This window comes from Rhagoletis zephyria, unplaced genomic scaffold (genome assembly GCF_001687245.7).
Source record: "Rhagoletis zephyria isolate East Lansing unplaced genomic scaffold, Rhagoletis_zephyria_1.1 Rzeph_scaffold_01551, whole genome shotgun sequence".
Lineage (NCBI taxonomy): Eukaryota > Metazoa > Arthropoda > Insecta > Diptera > Tephritidae > Rhagoletis > Rhagoletis zephyria.
This window is the reverse complement of record NW_016158635.1, coordinates 74942-89447: the sequence shown is the minus strand read 5'-3', so window position 1 is coordinate 89447 and position 14506 is coordinate 74942. Positions and strand designations below refer to the sequence as shown.

Below are 14506 nucleotides of genomic sequence, written 5' to 3'. Positions count from 1 at the left end.
CTATTGCATTCGCATATGGATGTAGTGCCGGTATTTCCAGAAAATTGGACTCATCCCCCATTTGGTGCTGAAATGGATGATGAAGGACGAATTTTTGCACGCGGCACGCAAGATATGAAATGTGTTGGAATGCAATATCTGGGGGCAATTCGTGCACTGAAGAGGAGCGGGGCAAAATTTAAACGTACAATTCACATATCGTTTATCGCAGGTACGATTAGAATAGCTAAAGAAAACATGTTGTGATAAATGTATATATGTATCTATGTGCATTAGACCGTACCATCTTACAAGCAAACAAAAATTTGGAAGAAAATATTGGACATACTGGACAAAATACTTCCTTAGCAAAAGTTTCACGATTTTTGGTGAGCTTTAATTTACTGACATTAGAGTGGTACGTTAGTGTGATAGAACTGAGATCTGGTGTATAAATACTAGAACGAAGCATTTGAGGTCAATGAACATTCGAACAAAAAAATTGTCTCTCGAAACAAAAAGATCGATAGATATATAATACTTTAAGATCCAATTGTAAATGCGGAGGATATGACGTTATGAAAATGCAAAAAGGCGACCCCGCGTTCGGTAAAAATAAATCGAATTTGCCTTCGAGTCGAAATTCTACCTCAACAAAAGTTTCATAATTTTTGGTGAGTTTTAATTTACTGATATTAGGGTGGTTTGTTAGGTTGGTTGGGACTGAGGTCTGGTAGTTAAGTACTAGAACGGAGTTCCTGAGGTCAATGAACTTTGGAACAAAAAAAGTTCGTCCTCGAAATAGGAATCGATATTCCTTTCCTTTCCATACTTTAAGATCAGTTTTTAAATGCTGAGGAAAAATGTAAAAAGGCAAGCCCTAGGTACGGCAAAAAAATGTTTTTTTTTTGAAATTGCCTTGCAAAAGTACTTTAAAAAAATCGAAAAAAAAAATTTCCGTTACGGTCTAATGTACATATACTATAAACATTAGATTGGATCGCGAAATTTTAGTTATCATAAAATTAAAAGATTCAAAAGTGATCCATTTTTCACTGATTTTAAAAAGATGCCGCCAGCTTAGAGTAAAATGTTGCTAAGTCCCTTTTTTTATTTGATATGAGATAATAAAAACCTTTCAAACGCATTTGCTTAAAGCACCTATTTTCTAAAAATTTTAAAACACTCTTAACGAATCAAATTCCAAACGGTGATGAAAAGTTTATACATTCTTTGAGACATTTCATGTGACTGTTTAAGACGTAGGAAATTTGCGTATCACTGAATAGAAATGGTTAAAAACAAAACAGATAGGTCAATGCTTTTGGAAACGATGTATTTTTTATTGTTCTAAATGTAATTGTTTTAGAAAATGGGACTTGACAACTTTTCACACTAAGCTACCGATATATGGTTCTCAGAATAACCTTTTCGACGATATAAATACGTATATCCTACCTTAAAATCAGGGTACAAATTAAAATTTGCTAGCTAACCGGTTTTTGATAAAAAAAAATGTTTTTGGTCTACCGGGCAGGAATAGTTACAACTTTTTATATGGGAACCCACCCGGTCTAATCTCCACTTGCACTTTTTTATATACATATACATAAATATGCTTACGTGGAGAGATAATACATCGCGATAACTATTCATATTCATTATTTCGCGTGTATACAAATAGTAGTAAATGAATCAAGAGCTATGGTGTATATGTACGTAGGGATTAAACTTCAGACTCTAAAGAGATTACTCTCAAATTGTACTTGTTGAAGAAGCACTTTTCTTGCATGAGTGTGGCCCTCAAAAAGGTCGAACCCAGTCGTAACAGAACTCGTTATATGTACATATATACGTACTATATGTTATTTTAAGGGAATCTTGAACGTAGAAACAACTAAACTTTGTGCGATGAATAAAATGAATGACCTAAACGCGACTCAACTTTAATATAAAACAAGTAAGGGCAGTGCTCTCTCCATGACCATCAGAAAATATTACTTCAACCGATTACTGCATTTTAAATTAGTTGTTCCTTCACTGCATAGGTAGATAGATTGAAATAGAGGTATGAACTGCGACCAAGAGATCTATTGTGCCCTCAACCATTCACAGCTCCTCACCTAACCCTAGAGAACCTAGTAATTTGAGGAGATCTCCAGGGGTTAGCGATTGTATAAGTTCTTCACTTGGGCAGAGTTGGACTACATACCTTTCCCGATCTCTCGCAACCGCCTCGCACTTGCAAAGCAGGTGCAAAGAAGCCTCCTCTGTCACCTCGCAGAAACGACATAGGTCGTTCGACCAGATACCTAGCTTGTGCAGGTGACCCCTCAGTCTGCAGTGACCCGTCAGAAAACCTCTTATCATCCTTAATCTCTCCTTGGGAAGATTTATTATTGCCATGCACCTTGTAAGGTTGTAGCACCCAGTAACCATTTAGCCCGGCGTAGACCTGCAGTGTTAAGCCTGTGTTCATTTCTGAACCTATTCCTCTCCTAGCTGAACTCTTCTTTCATTGTGCTAGGTACGACCGCAAGGAAGGGCATGTCTCGGTTTTGTTGGCAAGAAAAAATTTTTAGAAATCTCGTTGTAAAAACATTTAGAACTCTTAAAATATGTATATATATTTTACATATTCTATTTAACCCTAGTGTGCTAAGGTTCTTTGATTCGACGACTATAACTCTAGTTTTATTTATTATCTCCTTACTGCTTGGTGTGATTGCGGTCACATTTTAGGTTTGTGTAGTAACTTCTCCAGTAAAACATTGCAGTGAGAGCGTAAAAGCAAAATAGAGCGTAAAATGGAGAAGAAGAGAAAACTAGCAGAAAAAGTTATTGAACGCAAAACTAGTAAAAACTTGCAAGTGAATAGTTGTTGCACCCTTTTGATATTCTGCTGTAAACATTTTACTATTTATAAATCAGTTCTTTGCTTTACACACAAGCACTTACACAGTCTAGTACATCATAAATATTTTGATTTCCACTCATTTTACTTTTGTTTGTACTAAACCAATTCAACAAATGCCGGCTTTTGACATTTATTCTTCTTCTTCTTCTGCTAGCTAATTTCTGCTAGTAAAAATTTCACTAGCAAGAATTTACAGCTCTCCCGTGTTGTTACGCTCTCGATTCAGTGCTCTCTTGAAAATTTTTTGGGTTATCATACACTTTTCCTGTAAAAATTTGCAGGTTCTAGTACAAATTAGTACTGACTATTGGTTACTATACAAACCTTTTATGTGAGGTTAGAGTTTTATCTTCTGTCGGTTCGACGATCATTAGTACTAATGTATGTAAAATAGGTTAGTACTTTACGGTTAATCGACTCTAAAATCAAGAACGCTATTGCTACTTTAATGACAAATGGATTTTAAACAATTGGATTGTAACAAAGTACACAAAGTTTGTTTGACAATTTTTTTTTGTTTGGAAGAAACTGAAAAAAATCAACGCGATTTTTTAAAAGCTTCAAACTGGCACTTAGTTAAGCTAAGTGTACATGGTAGAGAAAAAACGCGAGATTTAGACAAAAATCTCGCTAGAGACGTGTAAACACTCAGTAGAGCTCTACGAAAGACTCACCTACAAAGTCTATGTGAGAGTTATTTAGCGAGACTTTTTCGCCGTGTACACAGTCCAACAAAGCTAGATCGAAAACTCTACGACAACTCTAGGCTCTATTTAGCAAACTAAATAGACCTTTTGCTCTACGGAGACGTATAGTAAAGTCTTGACAGTGAACTTCATTACACATTGTTAAATTTTGAAATGGCTACGACATTAATACGTATATTCGATACAAGCACACAATTTTAAGTGCAATTAGAACGTAGCCAAATAATGTACCGGGAATCATCTGAACTTTCTAATTGTTTTGTTGTTTAAATAGAAAATTTCCAAATAAACAGCATTGAAATTGATGTCCCTGTTTCAAGAATTCAAACGTTGGCAAGCAAGTTGACAAGTCTAGACGACCGCAATCACAGTGTGGAGTCTAGAGACGTTCCGTTTTCGCAAATCATAAGATTATATTTTTTTTTTTAATTTTTGCTCTGCGTAATTTATTTAGACAGTGTTTCGACTGCTGAGTGGAAGTTCGACCTATCTTGGTAGCCAGTTCGAAAACGCCCTGTCTCAAAAAGCTTTTCAAAAACGCCCTATTTCAAAATTTTATTAAAAAATACCTTATCTCAAAATTTGGTTGAAGAATGCTCTATCTCACTTCAAAATGAATTAAAAATGTGCTGAGATAGGGCGTGTTTGAATCGGAAGCTGAAATAGGGCGTTCTTCAACCAAATTCTGAAATAGGGCGTTCTTGAAAAGTCTTTTGAGATAGGGCGTTTCCGAACTGGCTGCCGAGATAGGGCGATCTTCCACTCAGCAGTCGATTTGGCTTGACTACATTTTGGTCGATTTTTGAGACTGAGAATTTGAAATCAGTGTGGAAGAATGTATCACATGGCATAAAAAATAAGAAGATTTGGACTTGAAATCATATTAGCTTACATCAATTTTCCACTCCTTCGAAATAAAACGTATTTTTTTTTTAAATAGCGCGTGTTTTGACGGCGAAAAAAGGCGTTTAAAAAAATTTTGCGAAAAAAGATGCTTATAAAAAACTTTGGCGAAGTATGTTAAGAGTCTTTGACGCTGAAATTTTTTTATTCGTCTTTTTTCGCCATCGACTTTTGAGCTCGCGCCTTTATTCGTGTTTAGTGACGATATCGTTAACTTAACATTAAAAGCCCTATCTCACCTTAGTCGCTGAAATACAAAAAGCCGTAACTAATTAAAACTCCAAAATTCACCTTTCGATAGATTATACATTTCACCACCCTGTATATTAAAGTAACGCTATGTAGTATGTACATATCTGTGGTCATAAGCAATAACCGCCTAAGTCGAAACACCTGAATTCGAGAAAAAACGTTTTAAACATTTGGATTATAATGTTAGCCTTATAAGAAAACGAAAATATTTTCGCCTATAGCTTTTTATGTAGCCTAGCTGGCGAGATGAGGATTTCACATACGCATGGAATAGTGGTTTAAGAATACGATAGCATATATAACTTTCTTTCTTAAGTCGACTTAGGCGGTTATTGCTTGTGACCACATATATGTACTATATATTCATAAAATTACTCCTTATCCCAAAAAATCCCAATTTTAAAAAGCTTGTTCTTATCTTTAAATCCACATTTAGATGAAGAAATGGGTGGCCGCTATGGCATGCGCCCATTTGTGCACACCGCAGAATTCAAATCGTTAAATGTGGGATTTTCACTGGATGAAGGCTTGGCGTCGCCTACCGAAGAACTGCCGGTCTTCTACGCTGAACGTAGTGTGTGGCGTAAGTTTTGAATACTTATTGCAGGTGTTATCAAGTTAAAGTATGTATGTGTGTATGTAGATCATACTCAAATGCGAACAAATATTAAGATTTGCGTAAAATACAGAAAAAAATGTGGTTTAGGTATATATTTTCAGATTTCTGGCACAGCTGGTCATGGTTCACTCCTATTGAAAAACACAGCTGGTGAGAAGGTCCGCTATATCGTTAACAAAATGATGACGATGCGTGAGCAAGAATTGCGAAAATTGGAAAATAATCCCGACTTAAGAATCGGCGATGTGACCACAATCAATTTAACACGCCTAGGTGGTGGCGTACAAAGTAATGTTGTACCGCCATTGCTGATGGTTTGCTTCGACGTGCGTCTAGCGATTGATGTGGATCAAAATGAGTTCGAAAATAAGGTAAAACGCGGGAAATCGTGTATTGGAAATTATCTTCATATTTATTAAATCTTCAACCTTATGCCAGAAGCATGAATGTGCCAATTTTGCAATTTTGAGTTAATGGATTGACTTGATTAACCTTTTAATGTTTTTTGTTATACCAAATATGTATATTATATTTCGATGATTCTTTTTCTATCGGAAAGGTTTCACAGGTAGTCCCATACTAATTTGGTTTAGATCCGATCATTGGATCATGAAAAAATTAACGGTCCTCCTCATGATTCAATAATAGAAAGGTTTTGTAATAAACAGTCTTCTCGCTCCCACACATAAAATCGGCTCCTTTACTTGTGCAGAATGTTGCTTACTCTATAGTTTCTAGTGATATTAGTAGTAAAACCAAAAATTCTTCATACTAAATATTCGTTGGCGTTACCTTCGTTTGCGTAATTTTCTAGAACAAGTGTAGAATAGCGACCGTTTAGCTATAAAATAACCAAAAATGCCGATTGATAGAACTTTTTACGCTGATTTCAACGATACCAAACTTATTTGGCGCAGGTAAAAAAAAGAAGATATAAGAGGTTTATTTGTGATTTATTTTGGAACTAATTTCCGTCATCCCTTGACAAGTTTGGTTTGCAGACAAACCGGTTCGGAGAACGAAAAATGACACTGAAGATGGCACAACGCCGAAACCGGTTTGTCTGCAAACCAAACTTGACAAGGGATGACGGAAATTCGTTCCAAAATAAATCATCTTACCACCCTGTCGGAAAAATCAACCAACACCAACACACAAATAAGGTTTATTTGTATTTTTTAGTATCACTAAATTGTTGAAACCCAAAAGTAGATCAAGATAAAATATGTAATATCGAATTAAAGATAATAACTTGTACTTTCTAAATAATATAAAATTCTTTACCATTAATTGTGCAGTTTTTTCAAAGAGGTTATTTCATGAAAAAATAATATTTGTTCGTTTTCTAGTGGTTTTGGTTTCAAAATATAAAAGGCTATAAATTATGTACATCAGATGAAGAACAAATTAATTACCTTTATGGTGACGTCATTAGCTTTTTAATCGGTTATAAAGTTCATAAGATATTAATATTTAAAATATCTAAAAACTGAACTCTAACCTTCTAGAACCTCTTCATTTTTTACTTGCGCCAAATCATTTTGGCATGGTTGAAATGAGCATAAAAAGTTCTATTGATCTGCATTTTTCGTTTTTGCATAGCTGAACGGTCGGTATTCTAGATCTGTTCCCGGAAATGACGAATAACTTAAATCAAAAATGCATATTTTTATGTATTGTTTAGTATTTCCATTAAAACACCAAATATATTGCAAATTCACATGGAATTAATTATACACATTTTACTTCTAATTGTATACTTTGCGCACTTTTTTAGTACCTTTCTACTACCGTTTTCGCAAAATGCGATCACATTCTTCCCCTTTCTCCTACTTCCAAAATACAAATCTAGATAAAGGAGTGTCAAATTTTAGCTGTCACAAATTACACAACCTTGTATTATTGAATCATGGGTCCCCCTAAAGTTTTATATGAGAATCGAAGTCGGCTGTGTTTTTGGCTTAAAAATTACTTGTACACATTCACGTTTCTGACATAATGGGGACGATATGTTTTGAGTAATTTCTCCTTAAACAAAAAATGTAATATGTTTCTCAACTTCAGCTTCATCAATGGTGCAACGACGTTGGTGGCGGTATCGAACTTGAATATGAACAAAAACGTCCCCGTGTCGCTCCAACTCCGACAGATGAAAGCAATCCATTTTGGTTGGCATTTAAGAGTGCCACCGACGAATTGTAGGTTATAATCAAATGGACATTTGTTTCTCTAATTAAAGATGATTTTGCATTTTTTAAGGGGTTTGAAAATATCAAAGCAAATTTTCGCTGGAGGTACCGACAGCCGTTATATAAGGGAAGTTGGCATACCAGCCTTGGGTTTCTCGCCCATGAATAATACTCCAGTTTTACTGCATGATCACGATGAATTCATAAGAGCTGATACTTATTTGCGTGGAATTGAGATTTATAGGAAAATTATACCGAAATTAGCAGAAGCATAATGTTATTATTGAGCATTCTTAGGAATATAAAAGTTTATTTAGAGAAACGAATTATGTTGCGATACGGAAATGGTTTGTTTCAGGATTGTAGTCTAAATACAGCGGATATTAAGAGTGTTTAACAGATACATTCATGTTTATATAAATATATATATTAATTTAAAAATTACTCACATTATTTTGTCTTGTTTTTCATCAGATTAAGGTTAACGATTTGAGCTGCATTCGTTCAAATGGTGATATTACAGTATAGTTCTTCAAAATGTAGCACATCATGAAGCCAAATTTCAATTCCAATTTTCATTTCTCAATTTATTAAATTACACATAAAAACTTAATTCAATGTTCAAAAATACACTTTTTGAATATTCACTCAGTGAACTCGGAAACGGAACATGGAAAAGTTCCCGGAAGTGCGTTTCAACACTTATCTAATTTATGCACTAGTTTAAACTTGTAACTAAATAAGCAGGTTTTTACTGAATTAATTTTCGCTTCATTTTTTCATATGTATTTTTATTATTTCTTAAATTCATGTGTTTTCTTGTATCAAATTCAATCCCTATAAAACGCCAAATTAGGTTTGTTCCACATGAGCCCGCGGGTACACGCGGGTGCCCAAAACAGCCCAGAAAGGGTTCCTCACGCTAGAAAAATGGGTAATAGAGAGCGAATACGTTCCACTTTTGGATCGTAAATGTCTTCTTCTTTGTGCACGAAACAGCCCGGACTTTTTTCCGGGCACAAATGTGCAAAAGGGCAATTTGAAGTAACAGCTGTTGTTGCTTAACTCCGAAAGCAAATTTTATAAAAACAAAAGTGGAAAACATCATAGAATTTTGAGAAAATGTAGTTATTTGGTATTTTTATTAGCCATATAAGATAAATACATGTAAAATCATTGTTTACAGCTGATATGTTGATTCCGGGCACGAAATGTGGGTTTTTGCGTTCCTCACGCTCTGGGCAGTTTTGGCGCGTCTTGGCACATTTTTGACACTTGTGAGAGAGTAACAGGATATACATGTATATTTCTTGTTGTTCTGACTTTCTTTGACATACATTTCAATTTCTTCATCGTACTAGCTGTCGGGTTTCTTAAATCGACTCTGGTTGCAATTGCATTCCGATTGCGAATACCATTTTTTTCAGCCGAATTAAGTTCAAATCATTGGAATTAACTAAATTAATTATATCAACAATTATTTACTTCCTTTTTTCATAAAAAAATCGCTCGTGTTTATAAATTTTTAAATTTAACGAACTAATTTATTCAAATTATTGTAGACAAAAATGCAACCATGCGCCACAACCACATGTTTTTCGTGTTTGCAAATTCTTGCTGGCAAAATTTTTTCCAGCAAGAATTTGCAACTTCTCTCCAAGAGAACTGTCACTTTGCTCTCACAATTTTGAGTGTTGGATAATTTTTTGGTCTGCACGAACGCGATTTGGGCAAAAATCGTGATAATTCGTACAAATTCGTACAAATTTTTTGCTCGACGAACAAACCTATTTTCTTCTTCTTGCTCGAAGCCATTCACGATTATAAAAGATAATAGGGCTGTTCAGGATCTTGTGCATCTAATGCGGTGGATTTGTAAATTCAAAACAAAAAAAAAAACAACTGCGTATGTGAGGTTGCATAAATTATTTTGTAGAGAGTAAAAACACGCATATTTCAAAATGGTTATGTGAGTATACACTTTCTTCATGCTTTCTGAAACCTAGTCGTCAACCCCATTTTCGAAATCATGTAGCCCGCATAATTTTCTAGTTCATCATATTCCACATCTTTGAATATAGATACTGATAAAATCTTCTGCTTAAAAAAAAAAATATTTCTTATAGTGATCAGGTAGCATGAATTTGATGAAACGTCATAATTTTATTAAAAGTCAAATGGTTAACAACAACAACGAATGTCATTAAATGAAAGTACCTTCTTTTTTGTGTTATGGTTTGAACCAAGGCGTTTGAATAATTTCTTTATTTGGAAGGAACGCTGTTGCACTGTCAACGAAAAAAAAAAGACAAAACTTAACGCTCTTTTTTTGCAACTTCAAATTTGTTCTTTATTATATTACAAATTTAAAGTTTTTTCTAGAGATTCCAATTAGAGGTGAAACTTTGTACTTTTTTAAATTTTTGCACAAAGTTTGAATTTCGGATTTATATGCTTTTTTTTAATATAAAGCTATACTTATATTTAAATTAATAAATATTAAACCAATAAAAGAAAAATGGTCGAAGCTTGTCACACTGTCGCGACCCTATTAATATTTAGTAATTACTATATTAAATATACTATATTTTCTATTTCGTAATATGTAGATAAAAAAGATAAAACAATAATAAATTATCCAAAAACTGAGATCTAACACAATAAGCGATAAGTATTTCTACATGAAAAAAACAATTTAAGTGAACATTGAACTTCTCCATAATCTAGTACATTATTAAATCAGAACATTTGGTTGGCCACTATGTCACTTCCATAAATTTGAAGTAGTCGGCAACACTGCTCATTCACTCGCTGAAGTTGTACATATGTAAAGAAAGTGTCAGAATTGCGCGTTGTTATATACACTTTTTTGTCGTCTGCAAAGACGGGATAATTTTGCTACTTCAGTGTTAAATCAATTTATTTGAATATTCAAGTGTTTTTCAAAAGTAATTCAGTGCTAAAGAGTATTGAGTGCTGTATATTTTGGACGAATATACCACACAAGCTAACCTACAACAAGAACACATTTTTCCAATCGGAACGTGAATACAAAACGTACGGGCGTCAAGTCAGACGGCAGCCAAATTAAGAAACAAAGCTAAAATGGTGTGAAATTATTGCCGGAGACCGGGTTTTTAGTGTGCATCGGTCATTTTTTAGCAGTGATTTGGTTGATTTTGCATTTTCATTTTCGGAATTTGTTTAGTTGAAATTCTGTTGATTTTAAGGAACCCCCTTCGATTTTTCGCAATTAATACGTTTCACATATATACGAGTACATAAACAAAAGCTAAGGTAAGTCTATAGACAGACATACGAGTACTTCCTTATTTACCAAGTTGCTGCGGCTGCTGTAATTTTAATATATACATATTTACTAATGTATGTACATTTGTAGTATTAGGTAAATGCTTGATTATTACATGTATATATACTATATAGCGATCCGCATTCATTTATTTTTCTTTGTTGCTATATTTTTTAATTATTGTCGTCGCATTCAATGCCATTGACCGCTCGCAGATGGTCTTTAGGAGGATGTGTGTCTGCCACTATGGCCAATGCTTAAGTGTTTTATCAGATAAATTGTTTATTAGCATTGTAGAAAAACGGGAATAAGCTGACCCATTGACCCGGGGGCAGGTCCTAAGTATTGAAAGATTGATAAAAGTATTTATTACTTCGAAACTTAATAGAGTCGGTTAAGTTTAGTTTCATACATATGTATGTATGTAAGCCTTAAAATCTAAATCCATTCGGATATGGTTTACAACAAAATGTAGTAGTCCTGGTACCATAATCCATTTTGACATTTGATCGAATATTCTGCAATACCTAGCTATTTAATAACATTATATTAATTTAAATGCGAGTCTCACATTAACAAAATATACTTTACGCAGTTATGTCATCAACCGCTAGCAAGAGGAAAGAAATCTACAAATACCTAGCGCCATGGCCGCTATACTCCATGAACTGGAGTGTTCGTCCTGACAAACGATTTCGTCTTGCTTTAGGCAGTTTCATTGAGGAATACAACAACAAAGTCCAAATCATAAGTCTCGATGAAGATACCAGCGAATTCAGTGCTAAGAGGTAATTTAAAACCCACATCAAAAAGGGTAATTTGAAGTTATTGTATATGTTTAATTTTTCTTTCAGCACTTTCGACCATCCATACCCGACTACTAAAATAATGTGGATACCAGATTCCAAAGGAATCTATCCCGACTTATTAGCAACCAGCGGTACGTACATACTCATGAAACTGCGTCCACATACTTAGAAATTATTACAATTCTAATAAAATAACAGGTGACTATTTACGTGTTTGGCGCGCCGGTGAACCAGATACACGGCTGGAGTGTATTCTAAATAATAATAAAAATAGTGACTTCTGTGCGCCATTAACATCGTTCGATTGGAATGAAGTAGATCCGAATCTCGTTGGCACCTCCTCGATTGACACAACGTGCACAATCTGGGGTCTGGAAACAGGACAACCACATGGACGTGTCTATGTATCCGGTCATGTTAAGACACAACTGATTGCGCATGATAAAGAGGTATATGACATAGCTTTCTCACGAGCAGGCGGTGGACGCGATATGTTCGCATCGGTCGGCGCAGATGGCTCAGTTCGTATGTTCGATCTGAGGCATTTAGAACATTCGACTATCATATATGAGGTGTGTTGAAAGCTGTTGATATGCAAAGAAGGTCTCGATAATTTCAAAACTTTTACTAAACTGCTTGAGTTTCCATTTTTTTGAGTTGGAGGCACATCTTTATTATTATTATTTTAAATTGTATACAGATTTGTTTTTCAATTTTCTTTTTATTCAAAAAGGATCCCACGCATACGGCTTTGTTACGTTTAGCCTGGAATAAACAGGATCCGAATTATTTAGCCACAGTAGCGATGGATTCATGTGAAGTTATAATTTTAGATGTTCGTGTTCCTTGTACACCTGTTGCAAGACTGAGCAATCACAGAGCGTGCGTCAATGGTATTGCGTGGGCGCCGCACAGGTAAGTTACATACATACATATGTGTATTCATTAGTGAACTCAACTAAAAAGCCGCAATTGTTATTCCATTTTTTTTTTTTATTAAAATAGTTCCTGTCACATATGCACTGCCGGTGATGATCACCAAGCACTGATCTGGGATATACAACAAATGCCGCGCGCAATTGAGGATCCAATATTGGCATACACAGCCGCCGAAGGTGAAGTGAATCAAATACAATGGGGTGCGACACAACCCGATTGGATAGCGATTTGCTATAAGAAAGCATGTGAAATATTGCGTGTCTAGAAATGGCATAATACGACGCCAAAAATAAGCAGCATGCGCACATACATCGCCACAGCTTCAGCCACAAACATTATTATAATCTATGTAATATATCTGACGATAATTACAAGTAGCTACTTCAAAATTTTTTGACAAAAAAATCTTAACTGCGACTATTTTATGGTCAGTTCTGTTCTATGACCGTTCGTATGTAGTTCGCTGTGAGTTTTGTTAAAGGTTGCGACTTTTGTTCATTTTATTCAAATATGTAGTTTGCTTGTATTTATTATTATTATTATTTTTTAGTTTTTTAATCATTTAGTAATTTTTAGGTTTAAATTAAGTAAAGTAAAATGCAAACAAACACTAATTGGAAAACGCTTTTATTTATCAGAAATTACAAGAAAAAATTAAGAAATTTATGGAATTCCCTCTAAACTCGAAAGTGTGGAAATCATGAAAGTATTTTTCATACAATTGAGAAAATTCATTAAATACATCAATACTTTAGGCTTTTGAAGGTTTTCAGTTAGTTTAAATGAATAACCTTGATTTATTTATTTATTTATTCTTTGCATACTCATTTTGCAAGGTTTTGCTATTCCTTTTCGGGTGTTCATCTCATTAATCGCGACAAGTGACGCTATTGATTGTCGTTTATTTTTGTTTTGATTATAAATCGCTGAACGAATGTAATTCTGAATCTGATAAATGTATGTATGTACCAAACACATCAGTGCTGTGTGGCAGGGTGTATAAAACTAAGCATTTTGTAATTAACATTGTATGTACATTTCTTACCACTACTTCAATTGGCATACATATAATGTTAGCATACCATACAAACATACATACATATGTACATAAATTATATAGGTACATACGAGTGTAGTGACTCTAAAGCGGTCATAAATTAAAAAGCAAAACCCAAAAACTTAACAAGTAAACAGTGGTAAGTAAGTGACTAACACCTAAAATTAGCCTAGCAATATAAACTATACATTTACTATATACATAACATGAGCCAGAGCCACATCAATAGAACTGATTACAAACTTACTAAACTAATTATTACTTACTCGTCAATGCAATACAAAAAAAGTGTAATTTTCTTTATTATCAGCAATGCGAACCGATCGAAACGTATATGAACTACACCAACAGAAATTAAAAACCAAAAAACAAAAAAAAATAGATGCACAGACTAAAAAATTAAAACGAGTGTAAAGTATCTGAAATATCAAAGGTACTGTTTAAATAACAAAACAAAATTTAACAATATTTTGCGAGAGAGAAAACAAGATTGTTGCCAAAACCAAATGAGTAAATAATAAAAATAACAAACAAACAAAACAATTCAACAAAAAGCAAGCAAACAAATTCTATTTCATATAAAAGACATACATATGTAGATTACTAGTGTCCCCGAACAACAAGAACAACCACCTGCTAAACAACAAATGCAATATGTATGTTTATGTAAACATTTATGAAGTTTCATTGTATGGATATTATGTTATGTATGTATTTTAAACAGTGAATACATTTTTTTTTTATATAAACAAAACACTCGTCATTCATTTTTATCCGTACTCTACCACACAAGTCTAAGTACAAATTGATTTCCATAAATTCTAC

General features: G+C 34.1%; 2 protein-coding genes across 5 annotated transcripts in view; both read left to right on the top strand.

Annotated features, from left to right (window-relative positions):
* LOC108364405 (aminoacylase-1B-like) overlaps positions 1-8285 on the top strand; it is an 11059-nt gene extending 2774 nt beyond the window's left edge. The window contains exons 3-7 of one of the 2 annotated variants that reach the window (XM_017618082.1): positions 1-211; positions 5195-5341; positions 5465-5748; positions 7442-7575; positions 7637-8285. In XM_017618082.1, coding sequence (XP_017473571.1) covers positions 1-211; positions 5195-5341; positions 5465-5748; positions 7442-7575; positions 7637-7841 — 981 coding nt within the window. In that variant the 3' untranslated portion in view covers positions 7842-8285. The remainder of the gene's footprint in view (positions 212-5194; positions 5342-5464; positions 5749-7441; positions 7576-7636) is intronic. The other variant, XM_017618081.1, reaches the window with a different exon arrangement.
* A 2110-nt stretch (positions 8286-10395) lies between these two features.
* Positions 10396-14050, top strand: wap (DDB1 and CUL4 associated factor wap). 3 transcript variants are annotated; one of them, XM_017618076.1, is made up of 6 exons: positions 10396-10863; positions 11472-11664; positions 11731-11816; positions 11884-12257; positions 12419-12600; positions 12691-14050. In XM_017618076.1, exons 2-6 carry the CDS (start codon positions 11474-11476, stop codon positions 12887-12889), a joined length of 1032 nt encoding a protein of 343 aa, XP_017473565.1. In that variant the 5' UTR covers positions 10396-10863; positions 11472-11473; the 3' UTR covers positions 12890-14050. The 3 variants fall into 3 exon arrangements, with proteins under 3 accessions (XP_017473565.1, XP_017473567.1, XP_017473566.1); XM_017618078.1 differs by lacking the exon at positions 10396-10863 and adding an exon at positions 11067-11218; XM_017618077.1 differs by lacking the exon at positions 10396-10863 and adding an exon at positions 11067-11238.
* Positions 14051-14506: the final 456 nt, after the last annotated feature.

Coding starts and splice junctions, on each gene's coding strand:
- wap (XM_017618076.1), top strand. CDS start 11,474: ATGTCATCAACCGCTAGCAAGAGGAAAGAAATCTACAAATACCTAGCG. Junction 11,665..11,730: donor AGCGAATTCAGTGCTAAGAG/GTAATTTAAAAC, acceptor TTTTTCTTTCAG/CACTTTCGACCATCCATACC. Junction 12,601..12,690: donor ATTGCGTGGGCGCCGCACAG/GTAAGTTACATA, acceptor TTATTAAAATAG/TTCCTGTCACATATGCACTG.